The sequence below is a fragment of the Coloeus monedula genome, assembly GCF_965178545.1.
Source record: "Coloeus monedula genome assembly, chromosome: 3".
Taxonomy (NCBI): domain Eukaryota; kingdom Metazoa; phylum Chordata; class Aves; order Passeriformes; family Corvidae; genus Coloeus; species Coloeus monedula.
The window spans coordinates 5,431,220-5,458,432 of NC_138783.1; the positions used below are offsets into that span (position 1 = coordinate 5,431,220).

Sequence of the window (27,213 nt, forward strand, 5' to 3'; positions counted from 1 at the left end):
TTATTTTCCCTGGGACTGCTCATCCAAAAGCAGGGCTAAGTCCTGAGGAAGAAATGCAGACATAAATGTAACAGGCTGGAGTTTCCTTCTAGTTGTAGTATGCTAATGGCAGAAATATATATTAATAAAAGCTTGAATTTAAAATGAAAGCGATTTAAAATTATAAACTGTACAGCTGTAGCGGGGTTGCCAGTAACTCTGTAGTGATAAAGACTCCTGATTAGACTACCAGGAGAAAGTTTGTTCCATCTGACTCACAGAGAGGCAGTCCTGCCCCAGAGCTGGGGCTGTGACTTGGGGAAGCAATGTATGGCTGGCTGTATTAACAATACTTTCTTCTTCTCTGAGCACCATGAAGACACTTCTGTGTGAACACATGGTGCTACTGTCATCTGCATTTGCAAACCATGCTGGTAGAGAATGCATGGACAGAGTACAAATGTACAGGATTTAGATCAGAGCTCAAACCACAAAACACAGGCACTCAAAACCCTGCAATGGAGAAAGTCCCAGCCTGACTCAATAACAGACTCCTCTCAGCCATTTCATAGACAATGATTTTCTCTCTGCAGAAATGTTATAACCTGTGTTTGATTTCTCTACAGAATACCATCTTTTTAATTATGTCAAAATAAAATTCTGATTTGTAATTCAACCCAATCCATCTAATCTAGCTAATTCAAGGAACCTGTACTGAAGAAAAGCTGGAGCAATGTAGTGGCAAATCATTTCTGATAAAAAGGATGCATTTCATTTAAATCAAAGTAATTTAAACCAGCAAACCGGAAATCTGCATTTAAATAGATTATTTTACTCTTGATTTGTATTTGCACTTTTTTTTATCTCCTTGAAGAATACCAGGTTTTCAGTGGTATGCAACCCTCTTGCTGGGATTATTACAGCAAAATACAACCCCTTACACTGTAACCTCTTACACTATGTCAGGGCTTGTTTTATTTTGCAGGAGGGTGTGCAGTACAAAGCTACATCACTTAGCATGCATTTACTTCCTCAGGCTCTTACTAAGTGGTTTGTTTTTCTGCCCAGGATTTGCTCTGGACTGGCTTTGGTTGTTTGGGTTGGTGAGGGCTCTGCCCTTCCAGGCTTTAAAGCAGGGATGGTCCATGCCTCTCCCCTGCCCCATCCAGAGCTGGGGCTTGGGTGAGCAGTGGGTGCCTTCTGGAGCAGGCAGGACATGATGCTGGGGAGGCAAGTGCTCTCTCCATTTCCACAGGGCTGGTGGATGCTCTCCAGTGACACCAGGACCATCCACATTTGGCCCTGCTGTCACATCCTGCTCCCTGTCCAGGTGCTCAGCCACAACATCCATCACATGCAGCCTAAGCAATCCTTCTTAAATTTTCTTTGGAAAATCCATTTCTTGATGGATTCTGTCCAGCTGGGCCTGAAATGGTGGTACAGGCATTTGTTTTTATTTCAAACATAATTTTATACCGCTACTCCCGAAGTAGCATCAGGGTTTCACTTAGTTGCATTTTAACTGGCACAGCCCCCAGCACTGCCTGACACTTACATTCACAGGCAGGGCCCTTCGGCCTGAAACCCTCCTGGCTGAGGAACACCCACAGCATCCCGAGGGATGAAGGGAGCCCCATGCCTCTTGGGGCGACGGGGGCGGCGGGAGCTGCATCCTGACCCACGCCCTGCGAGGAAGCCGTGGGCGGTGTGAGGTGACTTATGAGGCTGAGCAGCCTCCCAGCACCAAGACTTCCCCCTACGCCCTGCCAGGGAGAGTTTCAGCAGCCTGTGACAGCAGCCAGGCACCCATGGCCTGGCACTGAGCCCCCTGCCTCGTCCCTTGCCTCAGGGGTGGCCTCGGTGCCGCTCGACCAGGGAAACGGCAGGTACCAGGGGAGGAAGCGGGGCAGGCTGGCCTTGTGCTCGGGGTTTTTGGTGGTGGCAGCAGGCAGGAAGGAGAGGGGCACGGAGCAGGGTGCTGTGACTCCTCAGGCACCGTTCTCCTAACCATATTCCCCTCTCCTCCCAGCCAGGAGCTACAGGAAGATGATGTGCCTGCCCGCCTCCCCACCGGCGCCGGCGTTGAGGACGTGGCTGAGGCTCGGGCTCTTCGTGCTGCTCTGCCTTGGGATAGGTAAGCAGGACTGCTTGGAGTGTGGCCGTGGGAAGGGGTTGGGTCCCAGCAGCAGCACCCATGTGATGGTCAGCAGGGATGGTGGCCCTCAGGACCCACCTGGTGCCTCCTGCCAGGGCTGAGCCCAGGTCAGGGTTTGGGGTGGCTGGCACTGCACTGGGGAGCCCTGAGCTCTCAGCGTTCCAGGCCCATTGCACCAGGCTGCTGGCTCCCAGAGGGGCATGGTGATCTCCCGTCCCAGCCAGGGGGAGAGAAATGAGGGTGGTTTTGGTCAGCTGATGTCTGTGGGGAGCATGTGGCGCAGCCCCTTGGGCTTCGGTTTCAGCGGCGGGGGTTTCTGCAGCTTCTGCAGCTTTTTGGATGGTTAAAAGTGGGTGCATGGTGGGAAAGACAGGGAAGGGTGGTAGCTTGGAGTGCTCTGCACATCCTGGGCAGCTCAGCACAGAGCAGAGTGGGTTCTTTCTCCACCAACACAAATCCCTGTTGAAGTCCTGCCTGGGCTGTCCCCTGTCCTTTTCCAAGGACTTGCCACAAAGCTCACACAGATCGCTCCTCACCTCAGGAGGCTTGAGATGAGGCTTACATCTTCTCAGATGTGTGAAGTGTTAACCTGGAAACCACACAAAATTAACTTCTGAGCTGGAGTTGGTCGTGGATGCAAAATAAGTTGTGCTTATTGTCAATTTTAGTGTTTCATTGCAGCTAATGATACTCTAGAGCAAACCTGGGCTGAACTGAGGCTTTCGTTAAAAATGAAGTGGTGCAAAATTAGGAGCTTTTCATGCTGCTGTTGTGAAACTGAGAGATATTTGATGCTGGGTTTCATTTTGAGTTTCAGTCTCAGAATTTTAAGACAAAACTTGGAGAATTTAGGAGGGAATTAATCGCAGAGCTCACTTGTAAAGAAAGCAACAACCTCAAATGTCGCTCTGGGATTTCTGCTCTTCCTCTTCCCCTCAGTCCTTCCCCTCCCTCTGTGCTTGCGAAGCATTTGTCAAGCACAGATGTAATTTGCCTGTATTTGCATCAGGCAAACAATCTATCATGAGCAGAACTGTTTCTCTCTCAGTACTTTAAGGGCTTGTGGTATGTTAATAGTGTAATTACGAGCATATGGTAACTTGCCAGTCATGTAATTTCTGTGAAAAGGATTCTGGTTCCTTGGCTAAAGGATGTATAGCTAGATGTATAGTTTGATGCATGCTAATATCCACTACTAGAAATAGGAGCTTGGTAATAGAAAACTAAGTGTTCCTATATTTGTACTTTTGGGGCATAATTTTTGGATGCTTCTCATGCAAAATGTTTGTGAAAGTCCCAGTGCCTCAGAAGCAGGGGCTTGGCAGACTGATAAGAGCAGGACAGCTGATGCACTTATTTCTCTCTCTGTGTGCACTCACACACACTCTGAAGCATTTCTCTCTGAAGATCAGCATTCCTACATTAGAGCTCCTTGAACATACGTGGTGCGGTACCCACAAAGGACTGCATTTTAAAAGCTTTACTGGTGCTCTTGGGTGATGTCTTCTCAAGGCTGCCCACAGGGACCACAAGGACTGAGTTCTGACCTAGTTGTGGCAAAATAGTGGAGCCCTGGGTGTCTGCCATCACCCTGTCAGTGACCTCCCACACAGTACTGAGCGAGTCACCACAGCCGGCCTTTACAGGGTTGACCCCACGTGGGACTGCTCATGACCACATCAAGGCACAGTCAGGGCTGGCTGTCCTTGGGTTAGCCCAGGTGTCCTGATGCTGGCACACCTCACTGATGTAGCACTCCAAAAAGTCAGGTCACATTCTAGGATGGAAACAGGTGCCCTCTGTAAAGCCCATGTGAGCGAAATAGTAACAGAGGGAATGCCAGGCTGAATTTTCACATCATAGTAGTGGAAGGCATTAATGGGGAACTTAATTAAAAGGGATGGTTTGAAGGTTGTATTTCATAGGAAATTTCTATGTGCAAGCTACGTAGATCCATTTATTTTCCTTTGAATTGAATTTGTTACTCTGATGTTCACCTGAGGTGCCCCACTGAAATGCCAGTGTAATTTAGAGCTGCTTCTGGGATGTCATCTGCTGCTGGAGACACTGTTGTCCACGAACAACACCCTGTTATCTCAGCACAAAGTGGCAGAAGAACCTTGGTTACACAACAACCATGTTTTTTATTTATGATCTGAATGCACTGCTGGTATCCCCGTGGGCTTGGTTTTGTCCTGCCATTGCACCTTCACACCTACCTACAAACTGTAGGATGTTCTCAGTCCCGGTTTGTTATACTAGAAAAATATAGTTTGAAGTCCCTCAGTGTGACCTTTCCCTGCCCTGAGTGCAAACAAAGCATAGACACTGACTGCAGGGACCCGGCAAGCCTGGCTTTGTGTCCATGGAGTATTTTTAAATTTCCCTGGAGTCTTTTCTTCCAGCTGGGGACCACTTAGCTCTTGGTTTCTTCCCAGGGGTGAAATTTTCTGGGACGTTTTGAGGAAAATTCCCTACAGATTTTCTAAGTTACTGGAGAGTTGGGAAGGGAGGGGGAATATCCATTTCTGTGAGCAAGCACTGGCTCACAAGTAACTCACTCTGGGAATCCCCTTCCCTAGTGTTACTCCCAGCAAAGAGCTCAGAACTGGGTTTCAGAAAGGGACAACAAGGGCTGAGAAAGATTCCCTGTTTTGTGGCCACCCCTAAATATTGAAGTGTCTAGCAATGAGCTTTAGGTGCTTGGTGTCTAATTTCCGTGCCAGCTCTGGTACGGGATGTGCTGGGGCAGATTTCATGGCGGAGATGGCAGAAATTTTTCTTTACGTACCGGATTTGCCCACTCGATCACTGGATGCAAATTGAGTTTCTGACTTATTCCTCTTAGTGCCTTCAGCTGTTGTTTTAATCTCTTTTTTCAGATGAGTTTCTGTCTCCTGTTCCAGACATGCCAGGGGAAAAAAGTCTTTATTTAAAAGCAAGGGCAGCGGAACTAAGGAACTCCTTTTTCTGTCTGTCAGTCTATCCAGAGTGAACCTGCTGTAAGAGCTTGTCTGGAGAAACAGAAAACCAGCTAAAGCCTACTGCTTTTTCTTATAGACTCTTTTATTTCTTCTGTTGTGTGTTTTTTAAATGAAAGAATTCTTGAGGAAAAAAACTCACAGAAAATTAAACTTAGACAAGCTACATTTTTACACACAAAATAGAGTTAAAAGCCTAATTGCCAAGTTTGTTAAGGCTGTGGGTCAAATGTTCCTTTCACCCACATCATTTCCTTTTTCCAGTTAGATCACAATGAACCCAGATAGCTCCAGTGACTTCGTGTTGCTCTGACAGCAACAGCTGTTTTTGCGTTTCTTGGATCACTGAGACATTTGTATCCTTTTTGCAGTGTGCACGTTGGGCATTCCTGCATTTAAACATGCAATGTTCAGAGTGGATGCTTTTACTAATTGGGGTAGATTACCAGCAGAAATTATGCCCTCACACCTTTCCTGCTCATCGCTTAATTCTGAGTTCCAAGTGTGGTTTAATGGGGGTAATTAATCTGACATAAATGACTGATGTTATCCCTCTGCCTCTCTTGTGGTGAGTTAGTTTTGTCAGAGCCAGTTCGTTTTTACACCGATGCCGTGCACCCCGGAGCAAGACGGATGCAGGTGGGCATCACAGTTGAGGGGTACAAACAGGTCATTGCCACCAAAAGATGCAATCCTGCTCCTCTCTGGCTATGTTATCCTTCTCTTCTTTGCACATGTCTGATCCTTGGATGATCTACTTCACCTTCCAGCTTAGCAGGAAGTTTCCTTTTTTTCTTTTTTTTTAGGCTGGTGTATTGAACCAGGCTCTGGAGAGTCCTGCAAGGGGGATTGGAAGGGAAAGGGGAGCCAGATCCACTCTACTTCTGTGGGGGAGGCATGAGATCAGTCAATTTGTTGTCTGGCTGCATCCCAAGGTTGTGCCAGGCTGGGGGAGAATTTCCACAGTCAGAGAAATTCTCATAGAAGTATAGAGTTTGTGTTGGAAGGGATCTTAAAGGTCATTTTGTTCTAACCTTCCTGCCATGGACACTTTCACTAGACCAGGTTGCTCAGAGACCTATCCCAACTGGCCTTGAACACCTTCAGGGCTGCGACATCCACAACTTCTTTGGGCAACCTGTGCCAGCACCTCACCCCCCTCACAGTAAATAATTTTCTTCCTAATATCTGATCTAAACCTTCCCTCCTTGAGCCTGAGGCCATTCTCCCTTGTCCTGTCGCTACATGCCCTTGTGAAAAGTCCCTCTCCAGCCTTCCTTCAGGCTCATTTTAAGCACTGGAAGGCTGCTCTAAGGTCTCCCTGCTACCTTCTCTTCTCCAGGCTGAAGGCTTCTCCTTCCTTTTAAACATGTGTTTCCCAGTATAAATGCTGTGCACTTGTGGATGTGGTATCTTTCCTAGGGTGGCAAGGCAGGTGTGCTGGACGCAGTGAAGTCTGTTCACTTGGCAGAAGGAGGTCAGTTTTGTTTTAAAATAGATTAACTTTATGTTTAATTGTAGCTATTCTGTCCCCTTGGAGGGGCATCACCACTGGGAGTCTCAGGAGTTCATTTGAGAATACGTAAATCTTTCCCAACTCGGAAGTGCCACAGGCTTTGCTTCTGCTTTTTCGCTGTTATGCTTTTAAAATATCATTGGTCCCAGGGGACTCTCTGACTGAAAAGAAAGTGCTGAGTGATGGCTAATGGTGACATTTCTACCTATCCTGCACTCAAAGGACATCCACCTTTTTGGCGAGCTCCAATTTCCTCCATATCACATAAAAAAAGTTGTTAGAAAAGAGGATTGAAGGAAGTCTCTCTGCACACCACTGCTCTCGGCTTAGCAGCTACCCTCTGGTGCCGTTTTAAATGCCCTGCAGACAAGGATTTGATCCCTGTGCCGGGGGAAGTGCTTCAGAGAGAACAGAGCACGCTGTCAGACAGTGGTTCCTAAAAGCAGAGAGAGCCCCTTCCCTGCGCCGCCCTGCCCTCAATCCTCCCGGATGGTGCCTCCAGCAGCACCTGCCCGAGCCTCTCATTTCACTCCCTCCACAGCTTCTGTAGCTTACAGACCCCTCCGGACTGCTCTGGTCTCGTTTCTTGAGTGTCCTCCAGTTAATTGCCATTCTCCACTGCGCTTGTATCTGGGGCTGTGTAATCTCTCCTCCAGCCAGTCCTCCAGCTGCGGGGTGACTGTCAGGGCTGTCTGCAGAGCATCCGTGAGTCGGTGCCTGAGCACAGACCAGTTTTTCTAACAAGATAATGGCTGGCAGCCCTGCAGCGCTGTTAGCTGCGCTGGTGAGTGTTGCTATGGCTGTGGGCAAGAACTTCAGCAGCAAAAAATAATATATATATATATATATATAAATTTGTAATTTTTCGACTTTGAAGTGGGCTTATGTGAGAGGTATCATGCTTGGTTTTCCTAATTACTGGGCACTTTCACCTTTTATCAGTTTCAAGAGAGGGCTGGCTGTTTGGGGAGCATGTGGGACAGAGATTTAGTAAGCACCGAAGAAAACTACAGCCTTAAGCAGTGGGGAGGACCTCAATTTCAGAAACTGTGCTGTGAGGACAGCAGCATGCATGGCAGTGGTACTGGAGGAATTAGGAAAATTATCTGAGAACATCTTCAGCTGGGAGATAAATATAGAGGAAGTACAAAGTGAGCCTGTCAGCAAGAGACAGAGTCTGCAGGGGAAAAAATTAACAAATTTATTTTTGTCTGACTTTGTGACAAATCTCCCCCACAAGCCCATCTTACACAAATGCCACATCTAGTTTCTGCCCCCAAACTGGGAAATCGAAAGAGTGCTGAGCAAGATACAGGAATTTAATCTCTAAAGGAACTAAAATATGCAAATCTTCTCCGGACATCCAGATTTAGTCCTCCCTCCCCCTTTTTTTGTTCTAGCAGGGTCACATTCCACAGGCTGGGAATGGAGAAAGGGAGAAGGTTCAGAAGGACTCTTCCTTTTGCTCCTTTCTCCAAGTCAAAGACGTCCTTCTGTCCCCACGGCTGTATGTCCCTGCTGGTTTGCAGCACGGGAGATAAGGGAGGTCTCCATCCTCTCCTCCCTGAGCAGCTCCCATGTGGAGCACTCTGCAGCGGGGGGAAAGATTTAAACACGATCTAGTCCCCATCCACAAATACCTCTGGTTCCATATCCAGCTCCTTGCTTGGATCTGACCTCCTGCCTGGTGCCAAGATGAGAAAATTGTGGGTGACTTTTGCAGAGTTGCGATTTAACTCATGTAACAAACACAGCAGACTGAACATAACCCGGGCAGCGGACTTGTCCCAGGTTGACTCAGAAAGCAGGAGATCCTTATCTCCACAAGTATCGAAACTTGATCTGGAGCAAGAGGTGCCAGCTAGTTGGAGCTGCCCCAGCGCTGCAGCGAGCCCATCTACCAAAGTATTTCAGATTCCCGTTTGTCTTCTCAGATGCTAATTGCAGATCGCGCTGTGCACGGTGGTTTTCACAGCCACTTCATGGCTTCAAGGATTTCTTCACTAAAGGTGAACATGTGCAAACACACACAAAATAAATCAGCATTAAAATGGAATGAAGGCTGCTGATGGAGTGGGACACCAAAACACCCTGGGAGTGTTATAATAATTGCCAAATCAACAGTATAGAGCTGGGCAAACCAAGGTGACTTTTGTTTAGGAGGGATGTGGCAGCATGAAGATGGGTAGCACTTAAAACCATGTAAGGGGTGCCATGCCCTTGCTATGCTGCCCCAAGCTGGGCACCCCGAGGTTACAGCACAGAAGCAAGCAGGGATGAACTTTTAGAGAAACCTGTTCAGACCATTTCCCTACCTCAGACCTGCCCTGACATCATCATACACTAGGATTAATCCTGTCACAGGGAACTGAGTGGAATCACTGCTGAATGAAGTGCATTGCTGGTTTTATTTGGGATGCCTTCTTTTCTGCTCCTGTCTCTAACCACATTTGGGATGAATAAGGGAACTTGGCCTGCACAAAACATCTGGGTCTGCAGCTGCTTTGCTTTCCCAACGAAGCCTAGAGCAGCAGGCCCATGGTTTGAGATCTAAGGTTGAGCTTGGGGTTGCGTAAGGGGAAAGGGCCACTCTTCCTTTTTAGGTCTGCCAAGACCTCTCTGCATGCCTGAACTTGCTGGAGTGGAGTCTGTGAAAAAGGAGCCTCAGAGGCTTGTCAGGCCTGGGTTAATCTTGAAGTAAAGAAATTCAGCCAAATTAAATTTAATAAAGAAATAGATTTTATTCCACAGCACTTTATTTATAACAATCTGCAATCACAGACTCTGTGAAAACAACAGCCTGCAGGGCCTTAGCACCCACTTTTCTCTCTTTCATGCCATCTTTCTTAGTGCACAGGGTCTTACAGCGAAACACAGAGAAAGGCAGAGGTTTTATGTGCTTCTGAACCAATGTCTCCACACAGAGGTTATCTGGGCATCTAACAGAATCTTTCTGTCATCAGTGTATTCACAGGAGTCACTGATTTAAATACAAAGCATGTCTTGTATTCCCATGTAGCACAGGATGTCTGCTGAATTTTGACTCCGTGGAAAGCCTGGGGAGAATCTCATTCCTCATTGGTAAAATCACCTGTTATAAAGAAAAGATCAAGGAGGAGTGTCTAGTCTTTTAAAGATTCAGCTTTTCAAAATGTCTTGATTTTTCTGATGGTCTGTTTTGCTTGGAAATCCCTGTAAAATACTGCATTGCCCCCAAAGGATAAGTCATGCGAATTTGGGGTGTGTGCTATTCACAGAGAGGTCTGAGCTGCAGAATTACCTGCAGAGTAGGAATCCCAGGTGCATAGTCCTAGGCAGAGTCAGTGATGTCATTAATTGATGAGTAGAGATACCAGCTGCTGTTGCAAAGATAAATAGGGAACCAGAAGGAAAAAAAGCAAAGCAAGGCTCAGAAGGGCAGAGAAATGGGGAACACAGGGGAAAGAGAATGGCTTTGGAGCTTCTGTTCACCAGGATTTATCAGGAGGTTTCCAACAGTTTGATGCTGCTTCTCCAGAGCATTGCTGGGTCTTTAGCTGCCTTTTATTGTCAAATGTCTCTGCAAGACTTCAGTGCCAGAGGAAATCTGCTCTCATATGCTGTCTGACTGCATATGCGGTCAGGATAACAAAGCTCTCTGTGGCTGGGGAATTTCTGAGTCAAGGCTTGGGCAAAGAGTGCAGGAAACAGGGATACAGGCTCAACAGCTCTCCTGACTCTTGGAGCAAAAACAGTTCTCCTCTATACTCACCTTTCTGTTCCAGTTAGCCCTGTATGGGGAATCTGCAGCACAGGCATGGTTTGAATGAAACAAGCTTTTCTGCCCAGGGAAGAGAAAGTCAGCCCTTCCAGCAGTTCAGCATTGCCACATGCCATGGGCTTCCAGTGGCAGAGTGATGTGTGTGCGCAGCAAGAGAGTGGGTGGGCTTCCGAGGGGTAGGAAGAGGAGGGATCTTTTTCTAGAAAAGTCATTAAAGATTATTTCCATGTTGAATACCTATCCCCACAGCCTGGCTGCAGAGAGCATTCAGCACAGAGATGGCACAGAACCGGCTTTTCATTTTTGCTTTGCAGTTCACCTCTAAAGTGAAAGGGGACTTCTGTAGGGCTGAATGACTCTTCATGGACTTTGGTTCCTTCAGGCTTGCAGCATTCAGGTTGCAGTTTTAAGGGTGCAGAGCCTTTTAAGGGTAGACATGACATCAGCAGGAGTTTCCAGCCCCTGCACATGTACTCCTGAGAAGGTTTTTGTTCTTCTTTTGGTTGCAAAGGAGACTCTGAGGGGCAAGTAGGGAGAACCTCATGTAACTCATGATGTGATGTCACCCTGACATTTACTGTACGCCTACTCTTCCTCTATTGCTGCAAAGGAAAATAGAAAATGGTCTTTATCAATCCCAAAGTTTGACTGGATGTTTGTCTGGCTGCTCTGCTGAGTCTCTCCAGCAATAATAAGAGCTGCACTATGAGAACAAGCAAAGATGTGGTCAAAGATAAAAACACACATATATACAAATGTACACAGAGGTGCAGGAGAAAGAACTTCAAAAATCACAGCCTGAAGTGGGCTGCTTTTAAGGTGAACAGAAGGAAATGCTTTCTCACACAGCAGGTAATCAGACTGCACAAGTTGCCAGAGGATGTTGTGAAAGCCAAAAATATATGTGCATTCCTAAAAGGGCATTCCTTAAAGGGCAAGAACTCTTCCTGCAGGGTAGGTCTAGCAGTAGCATTTAAAAAGCTGATGTCAAGAAATCCCTGAATTTCAGGCTGCCAAAGGTTGGCAAGACAAGGCAGTTTTTCTCCTGTGTGGAAGAATTCGTTTTTCTCTCATTTTGCTACCAGTTGATGGCTGACAGGGGTCAGTGTGCTGAGCAGCTCCTGGTCTGCCCCAGTTTGGTTTCTCAGGATCTGCAATGCATTAGAAGGGGAAGTACAGGTAGTGGAGGGAAAAAATTGAAACTTTCCCTTTGGAAGACCAGTGGAGTGTCTGAGTGGAGGGAAACCAGTTAAATAAGAAGTTGCTCTTTTAATTACATATTCTATTTTACTTAATTAATATTAAAACATTCCGTAGTGTCACCAGGACCTCCACGGTATTTTTTGGTGTGTTTCCTACAGATTTAATGTAGTGTGTAAGTGGGACAGGGGTGGATGTGTAGCAGGGGAGGGGAGTGAAATTTATTTCACAGAATCACAGAATTGTTTAGGTTGGAAAAGACCTTTATGATCATTGAGTCCAACCTTTAACTCAGCCCTGCCAAATCCACCAACAAACCATGTCCCTAAGTGCCACATCTACATGTCTGTTAAATGTTCTGTCCCAGGCTTTGTGTCTGGGCTTTACTCCAGCAAGCAGCCCCAAGATCCAGCTGTGGCGGGGCACTGGCTGAGCCTCTGCTTGTCTCCCTCCAGCACCGGCAGCTGTAGGATTGTGAGCGAGTCACCGGGCTGTGCCACAGGGGTCGTGCTGTGACAGCGGCCCCAGGGTCTGTGAGTCATCCCAGGGTCTGTGAGTCGCTGCTAAGCAAATGAGGCCTGGCAGGCAACCAGCTTGTGGCTGCCTTGGACACCGGCTGAATGGGAATGTCGCAGCCTGAGTGCTGCGCTCTGCCTCTGGATAGCGTGGCTGCAGTTAGGCTGCGACTATCACGAAGCAGACGGCATCAGCCAGACTTCGCTGGGGGGGTGGCAGTTCTTAGGCTCAGCTTTGTGCGTTGCTCAGCTCACATTTCAGGCAGAGGCTTTGCACGCTGGCTCTCCCCTGCACCCATGGGTGATGCTGTGTTGTCCCCATCAGTGACACACCACCTGTCAGGACTCTCCTGCTTCCTCTCTCAGGCATGTTTACTGAGATGTGTTCTGCAGGGAAAGAAGAGGGAATCTGAATCTTTTCTGTCCTGAAGACAGCTATTTCTGTGGGGAAACACGAAAGGTGGAAAGGATTTTAGGTGTGAGAAATAAGAGCAGGCTTCAGAAAATAAAGCAAAAGGATTTACCTTTGTCTATGAAAACTAGAAGAAGATACAGTTATGCAGCACCAAGGACATTAAAACAATGGGTAGGGTTTATAGGTTTGGCCTAGATAGATTTTGGAGTTGCAAAAAAATATGCTTATCTTAGCAAGATAGATAAGTTTAAGCCTTATAATGGGATACTGTATATTGTTATGTCAAGGCATAACAAGTCAGTATTGTATTCAACAGCTGTACGTGCGCTGTTATGAATGGGTTAAGACAGCTGTCTGTAACTTTTAGAAGCATGCTGATTGGATAAGAAGCTTTTGTCTTTGTCTTCGTAGACAAACGGGACAAGGAGCTCCAGGAGCCTTTTAGTATTTTATTCTGTTATCAGTCTCACACACCGAGTGGAGACAGAGTTGGTACAAAGCTCGTGCTGCCAAGGACATCCAACAACTTCCTGATTGCAAAGCATTTTTAAAAGCTTCTTATCCAATCAGCATGCTTCTAAGAGTTACAGACAGCTGTCTTAACCCATTCATAACAGCGCACGTACAGCTGTTGAATACAATACTGACTTGTTATGCCTTGACATAACAATATACAGTATCCCATTATAAGGCTTAAACTTATCTATCTTGCTAAGATAAGCATATTTTTTTGCAACTCCAAAATCTATCTAGGCCAAACCTATAAACCCTACCCATTGTTTTAATGTCCTTGGTGCTGCATAACTGTATCTTCTTCTAGTTTTCATAGACAAAGGTAAATCCTAAATCCTTTTGCTTTATTTTCTGAAGCCTGGTTTTATTTCTCACTCCTAAAATCCTTTCCACCTTTTGTGTTTCCCCACAATTTCCTTGTTTTTCTGCTCTCACTCAGTGGAGTGTAACAGATTCATATCCCACTTCCACCACTGGAGATGAGTGCTGAGGCAGCGAGGCTGAGGCAAGCAGGACAGACAGAAAGCAACCTGATCTTCTGGACTAACAAAGCTGGGTGCACATCATCCCCAGGCTTGCACTAACTCAGGTGAAAGCCCAGCCATCTGCTCTGTGGTGCAGCACAGGGCTGTGTGTTCATGCTGGGTCACCTTTCAGCACAGCAGGAGCTCCTTGCTAGGCTGCTCCCTCAGATGTCAGGCCCTGTGAACCTTTACCCACTGGAAAGAGGAAGGAGTGGGAAAGCAAGGCTGATTGTGGGAGCAGGATGCTTAGAAGGGGAATTACTGCTTATATGGTCAAAGTTGTACCTAATTTCACCCTGCAAGGGTCTCAGCTTATTGTTGTTGGCACGTGGCTGTACTCCAGGTATGGGACTGGCACAGTCACTGGCCAGGAGTCGGGGAACACCTGTGCTGGGTTCCAAGTCATCCCAAGGCAGGCCCATGGGCTTTCACAAAGATAAATTTGTACTAGCTAAACTAGGCAAAGCTGTTCATTTGCTAATGCTGGAAGGCTGATGATAGTGTGGCTGCAACCTTTGTTCATTATTGTAGGGTTGATTCTAGTTTCTGGGATCTTTAAAGTTTTGGGTTTTTTTTTTTTTTTTTTTTTTCTTTTACAAAAAGTAACTTCCAAAAATCCCCCAGCCCCCCTGAACAAAAAGTCCACTGTGGCCCTGTTAGGTATGCAGGGAACCCACCAGGGAATGACACAGATTTTCCAAACACTGGGCTCTGAAAAGGGAGAATAGAAGAGATAGCAGTTTGTGGATGTGTGTTTCTATCCCTGTTTTTATAGGGGCCAGCAAAATTTCTGTTCAGACAAGCAGCTCTGCTGCCTTTGCCTTCAGCAATCCATGCAGCAATCCTTGTGTGCCCGCTGGGCGTGATCCTGAGTAGGAGTGGGGCACGATGTTCAAGGCAATGCCCAGCGAGGGCTCCCCTCAGTGCAGAGCTGAAGCTGTAAAACAGCTCGGTGGGTGATGAGGGATGTGAGCAGTCAGAGCCAAAAGGGGTGAGCTTTAGGCAAGAGACCTGGCACAAAGCTGTACCACTGACTCACTGACTTCTGTTTGTCCCTCACCTGCAGGCCAAGCACTGGAGAAGAAAGTAGTCAAAAGCAAAGTGGGGGAAAAGGTCAGCCTGCCATGTTGTCATGAAATCCCCATCTCAGAAAGCCTACACAAGTACCGGGTCTACTGGCAGAAGAACATTACGGATGTGGTGCTGGCCTACTCAGAGGGGAATATGATCTCCAAGCACAAGCGGTACCAGAACCGGACAGAGATGGACCCCTGGAACCTCACCCTGTGGATCTCCCCCATGGAGATCCTGGACAATGGCTCTTACCAGTGTGTAGTTCAGCGCAACTCCGTTGTCGTGTGTGACGAGTCCGTCATCCTCTTTGTCACAGGTAGGTGCATTGCCTCCTGACACCTGAGGCTCTCCCGTGCCAGCTTCTGGGGGTAAAGGACACTCTTCCAAGCTTATTCATCCTGTAGCAGATAGACTTCCACCAGGAGGGCTAAAAGAGTGCTGAAACTTGTGTTAACTGCTTCCATTCCAGCAGCCTCCCTTCTTACCTTTCTGAAGCTACCCCAGGTACAGAAATTTCTTTCCTACCACCAGCTCAACCTTCTCCCCTTGCTGCCTTCCTCTTGTGAAAGGATCCCTCCTGGGGCTCTCCCCAGGTACCACAGCTGGTGGGTGCCTGAGGCAGCCCCTGCTGTCTTTGGGGCAAAGCAAGACCCAGCCCTTGGTACCTGTCAAGCATTCAAGCCAAAAGAGGAATGGTGTGGCCATGGCAGCATCCCAGCCCTGAATCCAACCCCCTGTGGGGCCCAGGCTCTGTGGGGCTGGCTGCACCGCAGCTCAATAGCCTAAGGTTGAATTCATCATGGAGCTTTGAGGCTTTTTACATTAAAACAACCAAGTTCCTTTGCTCAAAATGAACCCGAATCTTCTCTTAGAGGCCACAAAATGTTCCATTGACATTTTCCATTTCCACTGGTATTTTTGTGGCAGTTGATCTCAACCAAAGACAGAGGTACTGTAGTGACATATATAAATATATACATGCATTTGAATACCTTTAACAGCAGAGAGTTACATGAATCTTCCAGACAAGTCAGTGAAGGAGCATTCCACATCTGGAAGGAGATTTGGCAACAACAAAAAAAAGACAAGCTCCTGGGGTTTGGCCATTTCCTGCTGGTCTGAGGGCATTGTGGGCATATGTGCAAGGAGACAAATTTAGTGATCTTTCTGGGAACTGGTATGAAAAAAGGGAAGTGTACTGCCAGCACCCTTTTTTAACTGTGAGGGGTGAGGAGTTAACTGCATGAAAAACATAAAACTACGGATCTCTTTTCCTGTCCACAAATACTGCAGTTTCTTTCCAGCCAGAAATCCCCTTGCTGTCTTAACAGGCCAGCTGTAATAATTGTGGCAGACTTCTGCTCCCTTTGGTGAAGTGGGATCAAGCTATGTGCAGATCAGGAAAGGGAAATGCTGGAATCAGGTTGGGATGTCTGAAGGGATTTTCCAGACTGAATGGCAGTGTCATATTGCTCAACTGACAGTAGGCCTGGAAGGAAAGCTGTGTCTCTCCTTGCTTGCCGCTGGTCAGCCACGCAGTGTTGAGCAAGCTTCTTTCGCTAGTGACTGGTTGCTTGGTATCCTAGACCGTGGGCAGCAGAAACCATGGAAGACATGGTGAATGCCCTGTGGGGGAGTCTTTGTTTTGATTGTGGGAGATCGAGGACTGCCACCCTCGCTGTGGCCTGACAGAAAGGTAACCAAATCTCTCTTGCTCCAGCTGACTTCAGCAAGCCCAACATAACAGCAGAAGTGTCCGCTGATTCCTGCGAGGCAACTGAGATGGTGATAATATGTTCTTCTCACGGAGGTTTCCCCAAGCCCAGGATCTCTGGAGCTCTCGACAACACGTCCGTGGAGTGGAATGCCACCTGGGTGTCCGAGTCCAGCTTCAGCCCATACAACGTCACTGGAAAGCTGGTGCTCAATGTGACCAAGGATGTCAACATCACTTGCTCCGTTGAATACAATGGCTTTGCAAAGTCCACCAGTTTGCTTCTGAGTATGTTTTATTAATGTTTTTTGTAACAAAACCATTTTGTTTAATCTGCTGAGTTGCCTCTGAGAATGCAGTAGATTTTCTGCAGGTGTTCATGCAAGGATCACCCAATGATCCTGCCTGTTAACTACACACCAAAATATTTTAAAGGCTGGAAGACAGCCGGGGTGGAAGAGAGAGTTACAACAGTGACTGACAAGCAGAGGCAGCTGTCTTCCTGCTGCTCTACTGCAGCTGGGCTGAGAGCTGAACTGGATCCTGCTGTGATCCGGTAATGTGACACTTGGTGGATCCCAGAGGCTGGGGCTGCCACCATCCAGTGCCCCTCTGTACCAACATGGCCTTGCTGCCAGCTGTGTGACACAGGCCTGGTATTTGAATGGACTTGAGAAGCGCGTGTGCTTTAAAAGCCACAGATTGCACTTTGAAAGAATTTCCTCATTTAACAAGCATGTTTGTCCCTGCTTCGGTGAAAGAAACTGTCAGCTGGGGTCTAGACAAAATTCTGCTTTCAAATGTAACGTAGGGTTAACTTGTAGGAAAAGAATTCCATCACTGAGCATGGCTTAGAAGTGATGGCATAATAGATAAGTCTGTGCTTTGAAAAGCTTGAGGCACAAGTGGAAACAGCACGAGGGAAGGCAGCACATGACATTCCAGATGTTTTGCAGCAGAAGGGGATTTGCAAGAAAATTCGTAAAACCAAAAGGATTTTTTTTAATGTTGTTACCAAAAAAGTATTCTGAAATGTCTCTGGGTTTGATGTTTTTACTGTAGAGGTAAGGGCACCTTCAAGGGAAGATAGAGAAGCAGTATTTTTCCTAGGGAATTGTACCTTATTCATCAAGGTATCTTATTCATCTATCTCACTAAAATCAAAGGGGCTTGTGGGGAGAGGTGCCATTCAGCTTCAGAACAAACGCCAGGAACTAGTGCTTTATGAATATTGGCTATTGCTGGATGTAGAGCATAATGTCCCTAATGAAGGGAGAATAAGGTTATGAATAGCTCACTACATAGAAAAAGAGAGCAACGAAAAAAACCAGTGATCAGAGGAGGGTGCAGTCAACAGTGGCAGCCACAGCAGTCACAAAGCCCCCACTTTTTGCCTTTTAGGATGTGGAACCGCTCCCATTTTGGTATGGTGTAAACGATCCTCCAAACAAACCTTTCATGAACAGTGATTTTCAGACAGAATAGAGCCTCTGGTAAATGTATAAGGCAACCCCTACAGTGTGAGGGGAGGGCTGAACAGCAGATCAGGCTAATTAATGTCTTAGGAGTGGAATGATGCTTACCTGTGCCAGATGCAGATGATGGAAGAACTGAAGGTCTGTGCACATAGGTCTGGAGACCTATGGACATGCAGGAAGTCCTGTCCTGTACAAGAATGGCCCAGTATCTACTCTAAAATCCCAGTGGCAGAATAGGATTTTCCACCATCTCCAATGGTGAAAAGCCAAAGGCTCCAGACCCACTGAAACTGAATTCTGCCACAGCACTCTGTTCCTGCCATGCAGAAAAAAAATTCTATTCTAGCCTGTTTAATGCATCATTCTCCTTCACCTGTGAATCCAAAGGGGAAAAAAATAGATATAAATCTGATGAAAACAGTAAGGAAAGCTGCAGAGTACCTCTGAGAACAGAAGCTTTCTAGCTGTGGACTCAGACTTTTCCACCAAGCCTAGGTCATTTCCCTGAAACAGCTTGTGTGTTTTTAAATATTTCCTGTCACAGCTCTATTCCGGACAAAGGTCCAGCTTTTTACATTCCATGGATGTGTTAAAAATTTCAGCCCATAGCAAATGTGGGTGGATGGAAGAAATTTAGGTGCCAGGTTTGTTTGCTTGTTTATTCAGTAGGTCCATTTTCAGGCTGAATATCTGAGTTAGAATTTGGCCAGAAGCACTGAAATTCACATACCTGCCCTTACATGAAAATGCCAGTGTCTTATTGGGCCCTTTATTTATGTTTTATTTCTCCTGTTTCAGAAAAAACAAACGACTGCTTTGTTCCTCCTGTGCCTCCACCTTATAATGTCATTACTGCTTCAATTATCATCGTTATCACCTTCATTCTGGCTATCACCCTGGCAGCAAGATACCTCCCAAGGCGTGGTAAGTGCAGCTTCTTTTTCAAGAAGGTGTCTCTTAGTGCTGGTGGAGTGTCTATGTAGGATACACATTAATAGAAACTTTACTGTCACACTAGGTATTTCTGTACCTTCTTCTCATTTTTCTCATTTCCTTTTTTTTTTTTTTTTTTCTTCAGCATCCACTGTCACAAAATCTAAGTCTCATGATTTTCCTACATTTTGTGTTCAGGCAACCCTTGAGTTCAGGTTTAAAAGTGAAGAGGTGGTGGGGAGTTTTGACAGCAGATCAAAATATTTCCACAATCAGGGGTGATGAAGAGGTTCACAAAGGTTCCTTTTTATGTATTAAGATGCTTTAAGATGCTCTAAAATGCCAAGAATCTTGGTGATCATGATAGATGTGGCTGAGCACTGAGCATTTCGAAATTGGATCTCTCTCCACACCCTACTTAGACAATCCCTCAGAAAGTCACTGAGCCAAAGTAACAAAAATACATAGTGTTAGGGCCACAGGATGGACTTCAGCATAGTAATGTCCTACTTTTATGAGAACACCAACCAGGAGAGTTAGATTGTATGGCCAAAAATGGCACAGGTAAAATGTCTGGTCCCATCCTATGAAGTCTTCAGTAACTCCAGACAAGTCTCCAAGAGTTTTTCAATGGCAAAGGGGACTTCAGATATCTCAGGGTTAGCTGGCAGTGGAGTATTTTTTTTTTCTTCAATAAAATCCTATCTGTTGGCTGTTGCTCCTAATCATGTCTAAGCTGACCTTGCCAGAAAGTCCCTGAAGATGTGGGCAGACATTTACTAGATTTATAAAGGCAGGTAGGATTGAAAGCCAACAGCAGTAGATGCCTTATCCACACCCTGTGAGCAGCTTTGCAGAGCAGGCCTGGAGAATGACAGCACGCCTTGCAAACACCTGAGGATAAAAACCACCCAGCTGAGACCTGTCAGGTCACTGGGGACGCCATGTCATGGGACAAGAATCCACACTGGGAACCCACACTGAGGCCCTATCTTCAGGCCACTTACACCATCTGGCCATGGTGTAAGTGACCACTTGGGAAAGCTCATTTTCTGGGCAGCAAGGACTCAGTCCACTTACAGACACCTGTATGTTTGTCATGCTCATGTCTTCTAATAGCTCTACTTCAGACAAGTTCACTCCCAAGTCAGAGGTGTGGAGGTCTCATTACTATTTTTCTTTTCCCCTCCTCATCAACCACATCCCTTCAACGTGAACCATTGAGTCAAGCTGGGCTAATTTCCTTTTAGTATTTCATCACAAAGAAAGGAAGCTTATGGGAAGAAGTGACTCTTGGTCACCCCTGTGCCCTTATGACACCAGTGCCAGTTCTTCTCCCCTGCTGTTCCCTGGGGCTGTGTCAACAGGAAAGCAACAAGCAGGCTGAAACCAAGAAAATCACAGTTGATCACAGCCTGTGCTGTTAGCTGCATGTATAATGAACTTCTAATTATAGGAGAATATGAGCTGGAATCGGAAGATTTGGCTCTCAACAAATATAGGCTGGAAATTAAAAGGTTCCTTGCCATTAAATTAGCAAGATTCCGGAGCACTCTGAGATAGCCTTTTATATAGGAACTGAATTGCTTTTAAAGCAAGTGTAAAAAGCATACCCATGTGGTAGAATGCAATCACCTGCAAACAGCATGGCACATGGCTGCATTAACTGGAATTTCCCTTTTAGTCCCACTTCCATAATATTCACAGGGAATAGATTTGCAAGTGTCACGTGGTGCTATTTCGTTCAGCCACTTTCCAGACTAAGCATGGAAGAAACTGTAAAAGAAACTGTAAGAAGCGTAAGAAACTGAAGCCAGAGCTTCCATCCAACTTTCTGGTTTGTGTAGTCGTCCCATTTCAGTGCTGCTGTGCATGGCCACCTGCCTGGGAAGGGAAGTATCTGCCCTAAGAGTGCTTCCTGCCGGTGCTGCTGCAGGTCACCTTTCAAGAGCTCTCGTGGCACCTCAGAATAGGTCTGAGAGTACCTCTGTTGTTCTGGGCTATGGAAAGCTGAGTCATGAGTTGCTAAGAGTGGTTTCTGAGCTCGAAAAGCCATGCTTCAAAGAGCTGAAGTGTGGGAGGGAAGAATAGAAAGGCAGAGCAAAACAAAACGGAAGTAAGAGTTCTCAGATGCTTGTGATTGTTGTGGTGACCAAAACAATCAGGTGCTTTGTTGAGGTTCACAACCGCCTACTCGGAGGAGCTCACGGCCTATTTTGCAGTAGTTTAAGAATGAAAACACAAAGCACCACGATTAGAAGTCACTTAAAGAATAGCTTAAGATTAATGTTGCATAATTTTGCGAGCGCAATTGCACAAGATTCAACTTGAACTACTAAAATTCAGTCATGGATGGTGAGATATTAAAGGGATCTGCTTGATCTGAATTCCTCTTAAAGCACTGAAAGAGTTAGTTTGTTTTAACACCGGCATTCTTTCACTCAGTAGGTAAACTGCATTTAGTGGCATGTAACTTCCATCATTATTTCCCCTTCTGACCTTACCTCAGCATGTAGCAACCTGTTTTTGTGCCAGGCTGAGGTTCTAGCTCTGTGCTAAGGAGAGCTGTTTTATCCATACGACACTATATAGATAATATTTATTTGTAACAGAGCTTTCTATCAGATCAGACTTTGACCATATTCGGATGTACTGCAGGGGTGAATCCTGCCAAGTTAGAATGGAAGTCACTAGACCTAAAGGATCTCATTTTCTTTAATTTCTTTTCTCCTTTCTTCCCTCTCTCAGTTATACTCAACTTTGTTGAAGAAGACATTTGGATTCAGCATTTTTGTGTCTTCTGAGATTCTAAATACTAACATGGGATCTTTTTTTTCAGTTTGTTCTCACTGTTGTAAGGGCCAGAATTCGGTGGAAGAGGGTGTGAAAGACTCTATGAAGGCACCCTTGAGCGATAAAGGGACAGCTGAAACATCATCTGTATGACCAGATTGCATTTGCAGGTAGTTTTCTTTACTCTTATCCTGGCAAAACAGCTTCTCAAATACCATTAGAGGCTCGTGCAATGTTAGCTCAAAACACCACAGCTATCAGGATCTGCAGTGACATCCCCTGCCATTTGCCCCTGTGCTCATTTTATGGGCTTTCCAACTAAACACTGGGCAGTCTTTTAGTGCCTGTCCTGTTGGGCTCATTTGTAAGTAACTCATCGCTACCACAGGTGCCACTTGTGGCTTCACCCCCTAGAGGTTCTGGCTGATTCCCTGTGAGCCATGTGCCTGATCTGATGCCTCAACATGGGAGCATCACTGATGATAGAAATTAAGGATTGACCGAATGGTGGTAAGGGAGGGGGGAACAAAAGAACAACTCCAGCTTTCCCAGTATGATCAGCCTTGCCAGTCCACTTCTGAGATACCTCCATTCCCTTCAGCAGCTGGAGGAATGGAGAAGGAAAAGTCTCCTCCCTCAAACTTGCCCAGAAGACACTCATATTTTAAAAGGAGTTACTTTTGAAAATGGTGTGTTACAAAAGATGGGCTGGGGAAGTCTGGCTTGCCACGGTTTTATGATTACAAAGGATTATATTTGCTTTGGTTTGAAAGCTCAGCAGTTTTCGGGACTGTGTCCTCCAAAAAGACACTTAAGTGAGGAGACTTAAGGGAAGATTAGCAGCTAACTGGTCACATTCACATCATTATCCAGGTGACTGCATTTCCTGCTCTCACCGCAGCATGCGGAATTGCCAGGGTAATGCCTGCGGAATTGCCAGGGTAATGCCGTAGAGCAGCAGCTGTGGGGTCCTAGAAGTTGCGATTTTGTCACGTTGTGCACTGCAGAAATCTAAACGTTTAATAGTTTTGAGATGGAAAGGAGGGGAAACTCTCATTCAGGCCACTCGTCTCATTTCCAAACCTGACCACCCACTCATGTTTTCCTCTGGGGAAGGCCCTGTCTGGAACAGATACTAAAGCTTTGGTTAGAATGAATTTTGGGGAGTTTTGTGATGGGAGTGGCAGGAGTTCACCTACAGAACAAACCCATTCTCTTTTGTTAGAGAGGTTTGCCAGGATTTTCCTCTAGGTGGCTGGTGTTTCCCGACTCCAGTGCCTGGGACAGCTTCTGTGTGTGGACTGGGATGGAAACTGTGCTTCCTTAGTGGCCGACTGCCATCTCGTGATGCACCGAGCCGTGTCCTACTGCTGCTTAAACAGGGAAGCACGTTCGTTAGTCATCCTCACTCCGTTCCCAAGGTTTTTGCAGGGAGCGCTGGGCCAGGCTGCAGCTCACTGACTGCACAGTCCGCTCAGAACAGCTCCGAGTTTAGGGAACAAGAGCCCTCTTGTGGAGGGCTCTCGCAGGTGATACCTCTTTGTCGGCTCTGCAGCATTACTGGGGTACATTTAAGGTGGGAGAAAACAAAAAATCAGTGAAATCTTTTCCTTGAGTCCCTCAGGTTCTTCATGCTGTGCACTCCGCACTGCAGACTCCACTGTTCGTTGTACAGCAATGCTTGCTGCATGGACCCTTTGGCTCTCTGCAAGGGGGTGCCAGCCGGAGAAAACTCTGCTCACCACAGCTGACAACACAACCTCCTGTGAATGAATGCAAACCCCCACCCATGCCACGGAAGCTGTGGGGTGGCCTTGTTACATTGGGGTCGCTGGGATTCCAACTGGGAGGACCCTCCGTGTTCCTGCAGTGGGGCAGAAGAATGGCATCAGTGGCACACCAGGTCAAGACTTCAGGCACCTCTGGCTTGATGCTGCCTCTGTGAGAATCAGGGGCCTGCAGAGCCCTAGCAGGGAGCCCATGCCCACCTACCCCTTCAGTAACACGGAGCTGCCCTTTGGGAGACCCCAGATCCCAACACGTAATCTTGTCAGTTTGTGCCTCCATGTTGTGACTGGGAGCAGCTAAAACTTCTTTTCTATTCAGCCTCACACAAGTATCTGTTCTTCGTGCTGGAGGACTTTGGATTTGAACTTGACCATTACAGATACACATCCCTTCTCTCCTAAAGACGCAATAATGGGACACATATTTCATGCAAAAAGCCACCTTGGAAGTGAGTCTGTATGCCTCATGCTTATTTGCAGCGCTACGAGACTTTTTAGGGAATTATAGACTCTGACAGCACCCCTAAGAGCTGATTAATATTGCTTATCTACAGCAGTGACACAAGTTCTCATAACCATTTTCTCCTGGAAGCACAGCCTTGCCAACCCAGGCACTGAGGTACAGCTCCTCCATGCAGTTGCTGTGTGAGGGCACACAACCTGTGCACACACATGGCCAAGCTTCCATGTGCATTCCTTCCCACCCACACCTGTAAAGCCCCACTGGAACTTGTGTGTCAGTCAGAGGTTATCTTGTGTGTATCTGCTGTCATCAAATGTAACTCGGGCCTTGCTTCATAAACATGGGTCTGCTTCTGCGTGTACATCTGCCGTGGGATACTTGTTAGGGAAAGCTCTGCAGATTTTTGGGAGTCTCTCACAGCAACGTAAGGATATTTACTTTGCACTGAACATTGCTGCTTTCTGACAGTGTTCTCTCTACCCAGCCAGGACTAGAAGGAATTTCCCTACAGGATGCTAACATTGGACAGGACTCATCTGATCAGGGTGACATTCTTGCCTACTGTGTAGGAAAAATATATTTCTCATTTTGAGGGGAAAGGAGGAAAATGCCCCAACCCCCAACAAGCTTCCTAAGCAACTCTGCATGCTGACCTAGCTCCACCGTGCCCTGAGTTTGGCTGTTAAGTTTTCCCTTTTGCTCTGCAAGCTGTACCCATTCCCTCACTGTTCTATCCACGTTTTCAGGGCATACCAAAGCATCTGAAAGCACGATGCCCTCCTCTTGTGGGATATGTTGTTACTTGAGCTGCTTATCTTCCTAGGGCACAGCAAAGACATATTCCATCCATTTCACTTTTTTCCTAGTTGGTACATATTGAGAAACTGCTGGAGAAAATAGGAGGATTAAAAGTGGTTTATAGAATATTGAGCTCTGAGATTAAGTAAAAAATAAGACACTGCTACCTTTCTACTCCTGCAGAGTCACACTGTTCCATCATCTTTTTACTGCTTTCCCATTGTACCAAGCATAATGGGAACTTCAGAACATTCTTACAGAGGAGTTTTTGATAGAGAAAAAGAGGTAAGCTGGGGAATAAGGAAACAATTGCACTTGTGTGTGTTCTGGTTGCAAACAGAACACAGGTGACAGAACGGTGTTTCCAAAAGGCAGCCTGACCCTACTGCAGGACTTGCATGAGTGCATGAGTGATGTGTCTCACACTTTTCAGGTTTCCTGTTCTTTCAGCCTTTGCTTGCTCCTTCCAGCACAAACCACCAGCTTCTTGCAGGCTGACCACCCTCTTTTGGCATTCACTTCCAACTTTGCTCATTTCCAACACCATCCTTCCCTATAACCACACTGCAATTCCACCTTGCCAGCCACACCACAGCTCTGCCAGTTGTACCAGCATGTTTTCCCTCTCACTATCTATACCGTGCTCTGCTTCTGCTCCTGACCAGTGATTGTGCAGCCTCACAGAGAAGGGTTTGTCTTTTGCACTGTGCCAAACCTTTCTACATCACCAGACTCCAGTAACAGTTTCAGTAACTAAAGGAAACCAAAAATTTCACTGACAAGTATGTCTAGCATCGGGGGGGTTTTATATGCTTGATGGGCAGGTTATTTGGTTAGTTTTTCCTTAAGCACTAATATTCTGGATCATGTTTTCTACTGCCTTATGCTGTATTCAGTGAATTGCACACAAATGGTTTCTGTGAGACCTTCTCAGCTTCATATCTGTGTCACTGTAGCAGGTGAGCTGCTCTGTTTACCATGGGTGTTTTGTATATAACGTTTTTTCCTGGGGTTCCTCCTTTAATTGTATTAAAAAATTAATTGTAAACTCCATTTCCTTTCCTTAGTAATAAAAGATGTCTGTCTATGTGCTGGAGAGTGGTAGAACCTCTCAGTTACTCACATTAGCCCCAGCCACCATTTCTCAGCATCCAGGTAAGTGATGCAGCTGTTGACAAAGCTGCACCAGGTACAGCTGGCATCAGGCCACAGTTCTGTTTGCTGTGCTGACAGCAATGACAAAATGACACTCAGGTAACCTGTCAGTTTGCCAGGGGTTAGCTGAGCAGTGTAGCTACAGATCGTCCTCCTCCCTCCAAACAGGAGGCTCTCTGCAGAAGCAAAACCCAGTGTAAGGTGTTCTCACTGTACCCCTGCTCCTTGGGTTACCTACTCTGAAAGTGGAAGGTTGACAACTTCAGTGCTGCACTTTTGCTGGGGGGTTGGAGGGAGTGGGGATGTGAAGAATCCCTTACAGGTGTATGTAAAAGATAAACTCTGAACCAATTCTTCTCTCCCCATTTGGGAGTCTAAGAAATAAGGAAGTGCAGGGAGCCAAATTCAGCAGGAAACTGAGAAACAAATGGCTGCTAATCTTGAGTGTAGCTGGAAGTCTCTGCTTCCCCTGGCTAACAAGCAGCACAAGAACATGTAGCAGCCCTCCCTTACACAGAGAGAAAATCCACACAACTGCTACACCTTGGCTCTGCCTTCCCTCCCACGGAATAACATCCCTGCAACAATGGCCAGGCATGGGAAAATTAGTATTCTTTAGGCATCACATCAAATACCACCAAATAGGAATAGAGACAGAGCAATGACACAGCTAAATGTCATCAGAGCTGCTGTACAGATAAGAGTGTGGGATATTGGGTGGGGATGTAATAGCAAAGAGAAAGAAGATAAAAAAGAAGAAGATAAGACATCGCTGTGTAAGCACAATGGCAAAAATGTGACTTAGAAAGGCCTATTTTCTTTTTTTGGGGGGAAAAGGACACCATTACTGTCACCAACACATGCAGAGCTTAAAACAGGAAAAGGGAAAGATATATCCATACCTCTGCTTATTCAGAGCCTTCACTTACACATAGAAAAGGAAAATCAGAGCTGGTTGATGACAACCCTGAAACACACGTATTTCTTCAATGGAAAAATGAGCTACACTGGGGTGTTTAAATAATTAAATGCTCATTTCAAGAGTCAGAAAACACAACACCTTCTTGGAAGCAAACTGTGCCAAAAATCTGCTTTGGGTGGGTGGAATACGCTCCGTGGGATCGACTGTTCATATTTCAATCAACACTAATTATCTGGAAAAGAATTCAACCAGAACAGATTCTTTTCTTATGAGAAGAACACCCGAAAATCCTGCCTGGATGTAATTCCTTTTAGTAGGAGAAAAATTTCCAACAAAGAAAGGGAACAGGAATTCTGACCTCCTGCTTTGGGGCAACAGTGATGGGCCACCTCACCCTTCTGAGTACAGACTATTTTACAGTAACTCCAGCACTACCCACAGGTAACAGCTCTGACTTAAAAGCTCATCTCTGGAACAAAATAATAGAGCTGGCACTCTCCTGGCTCTAGCTTTGTTACTGCGTGGGTAGAGGAATGTC

The 27,213-nt window shown here is 46.2% G+C and overlaps 1 protein-coding gene across 1 annotated transcript; it reads left to right on the forward strand.

The window, feature by feature from the left end:
- The first annotated feature begins 1,748 nt into the window (after positions 1 to 1,748).
- On the forward strand, positions 1,749 to 25,610 carry LOC309570744 (T-lymphocyte activation antigen CD80-like). Its single transcript, XM_082277757.1, has 7 exons — positions 1,749 to 1,865; positions 2,009 to 2,113; positions 14,625 to 14,948; positions 16,353 to 16,634; positions 18,623 to 18,748; positions 21,597 to 21,720; positions 23,175 to 25,610. Exons 2-6 carry the CDS (start codon positions 2,026 to 2,028, stop codon positions 21,701 to 21,703), a joined length of 927 nt encoding a protein of 308 aa, XP_082133883.1. The 5' UTR covers positions 1,749 to 1,865; positions 2,009 to 2,025; the 3' UTR covers positions 21,704 to 21,720; positions 23,175 to 25,610.
- The last annotated feature ends 1,603 nt before the right edge of the window (positions 25,611 to 27,213 follow it).

Coding starts and splice junctions, on each gene's coding strand:
- LOC309570744 (XM_082277757.1), top strand. CDS start 2,026: ATGATGTGCCTGCCCGCCTCCCCACCGGCGCCGGCGTTGAGGACGTGG. Junction 2,114..14,624: donor GCTGCTCTGCCTTGGGATAG/GTAAGCAGGACT, acceptor CCTCACCTGCAG/GCCAAGCACTGGAGAAGAAA. Junction 16,635..18,622: donor GTCCACCAGTTTGCTTCTGA/GTATGTTTTATT, acceptor CTCCTGTTTCAG/AAAAAACAAACGACTGCTTT.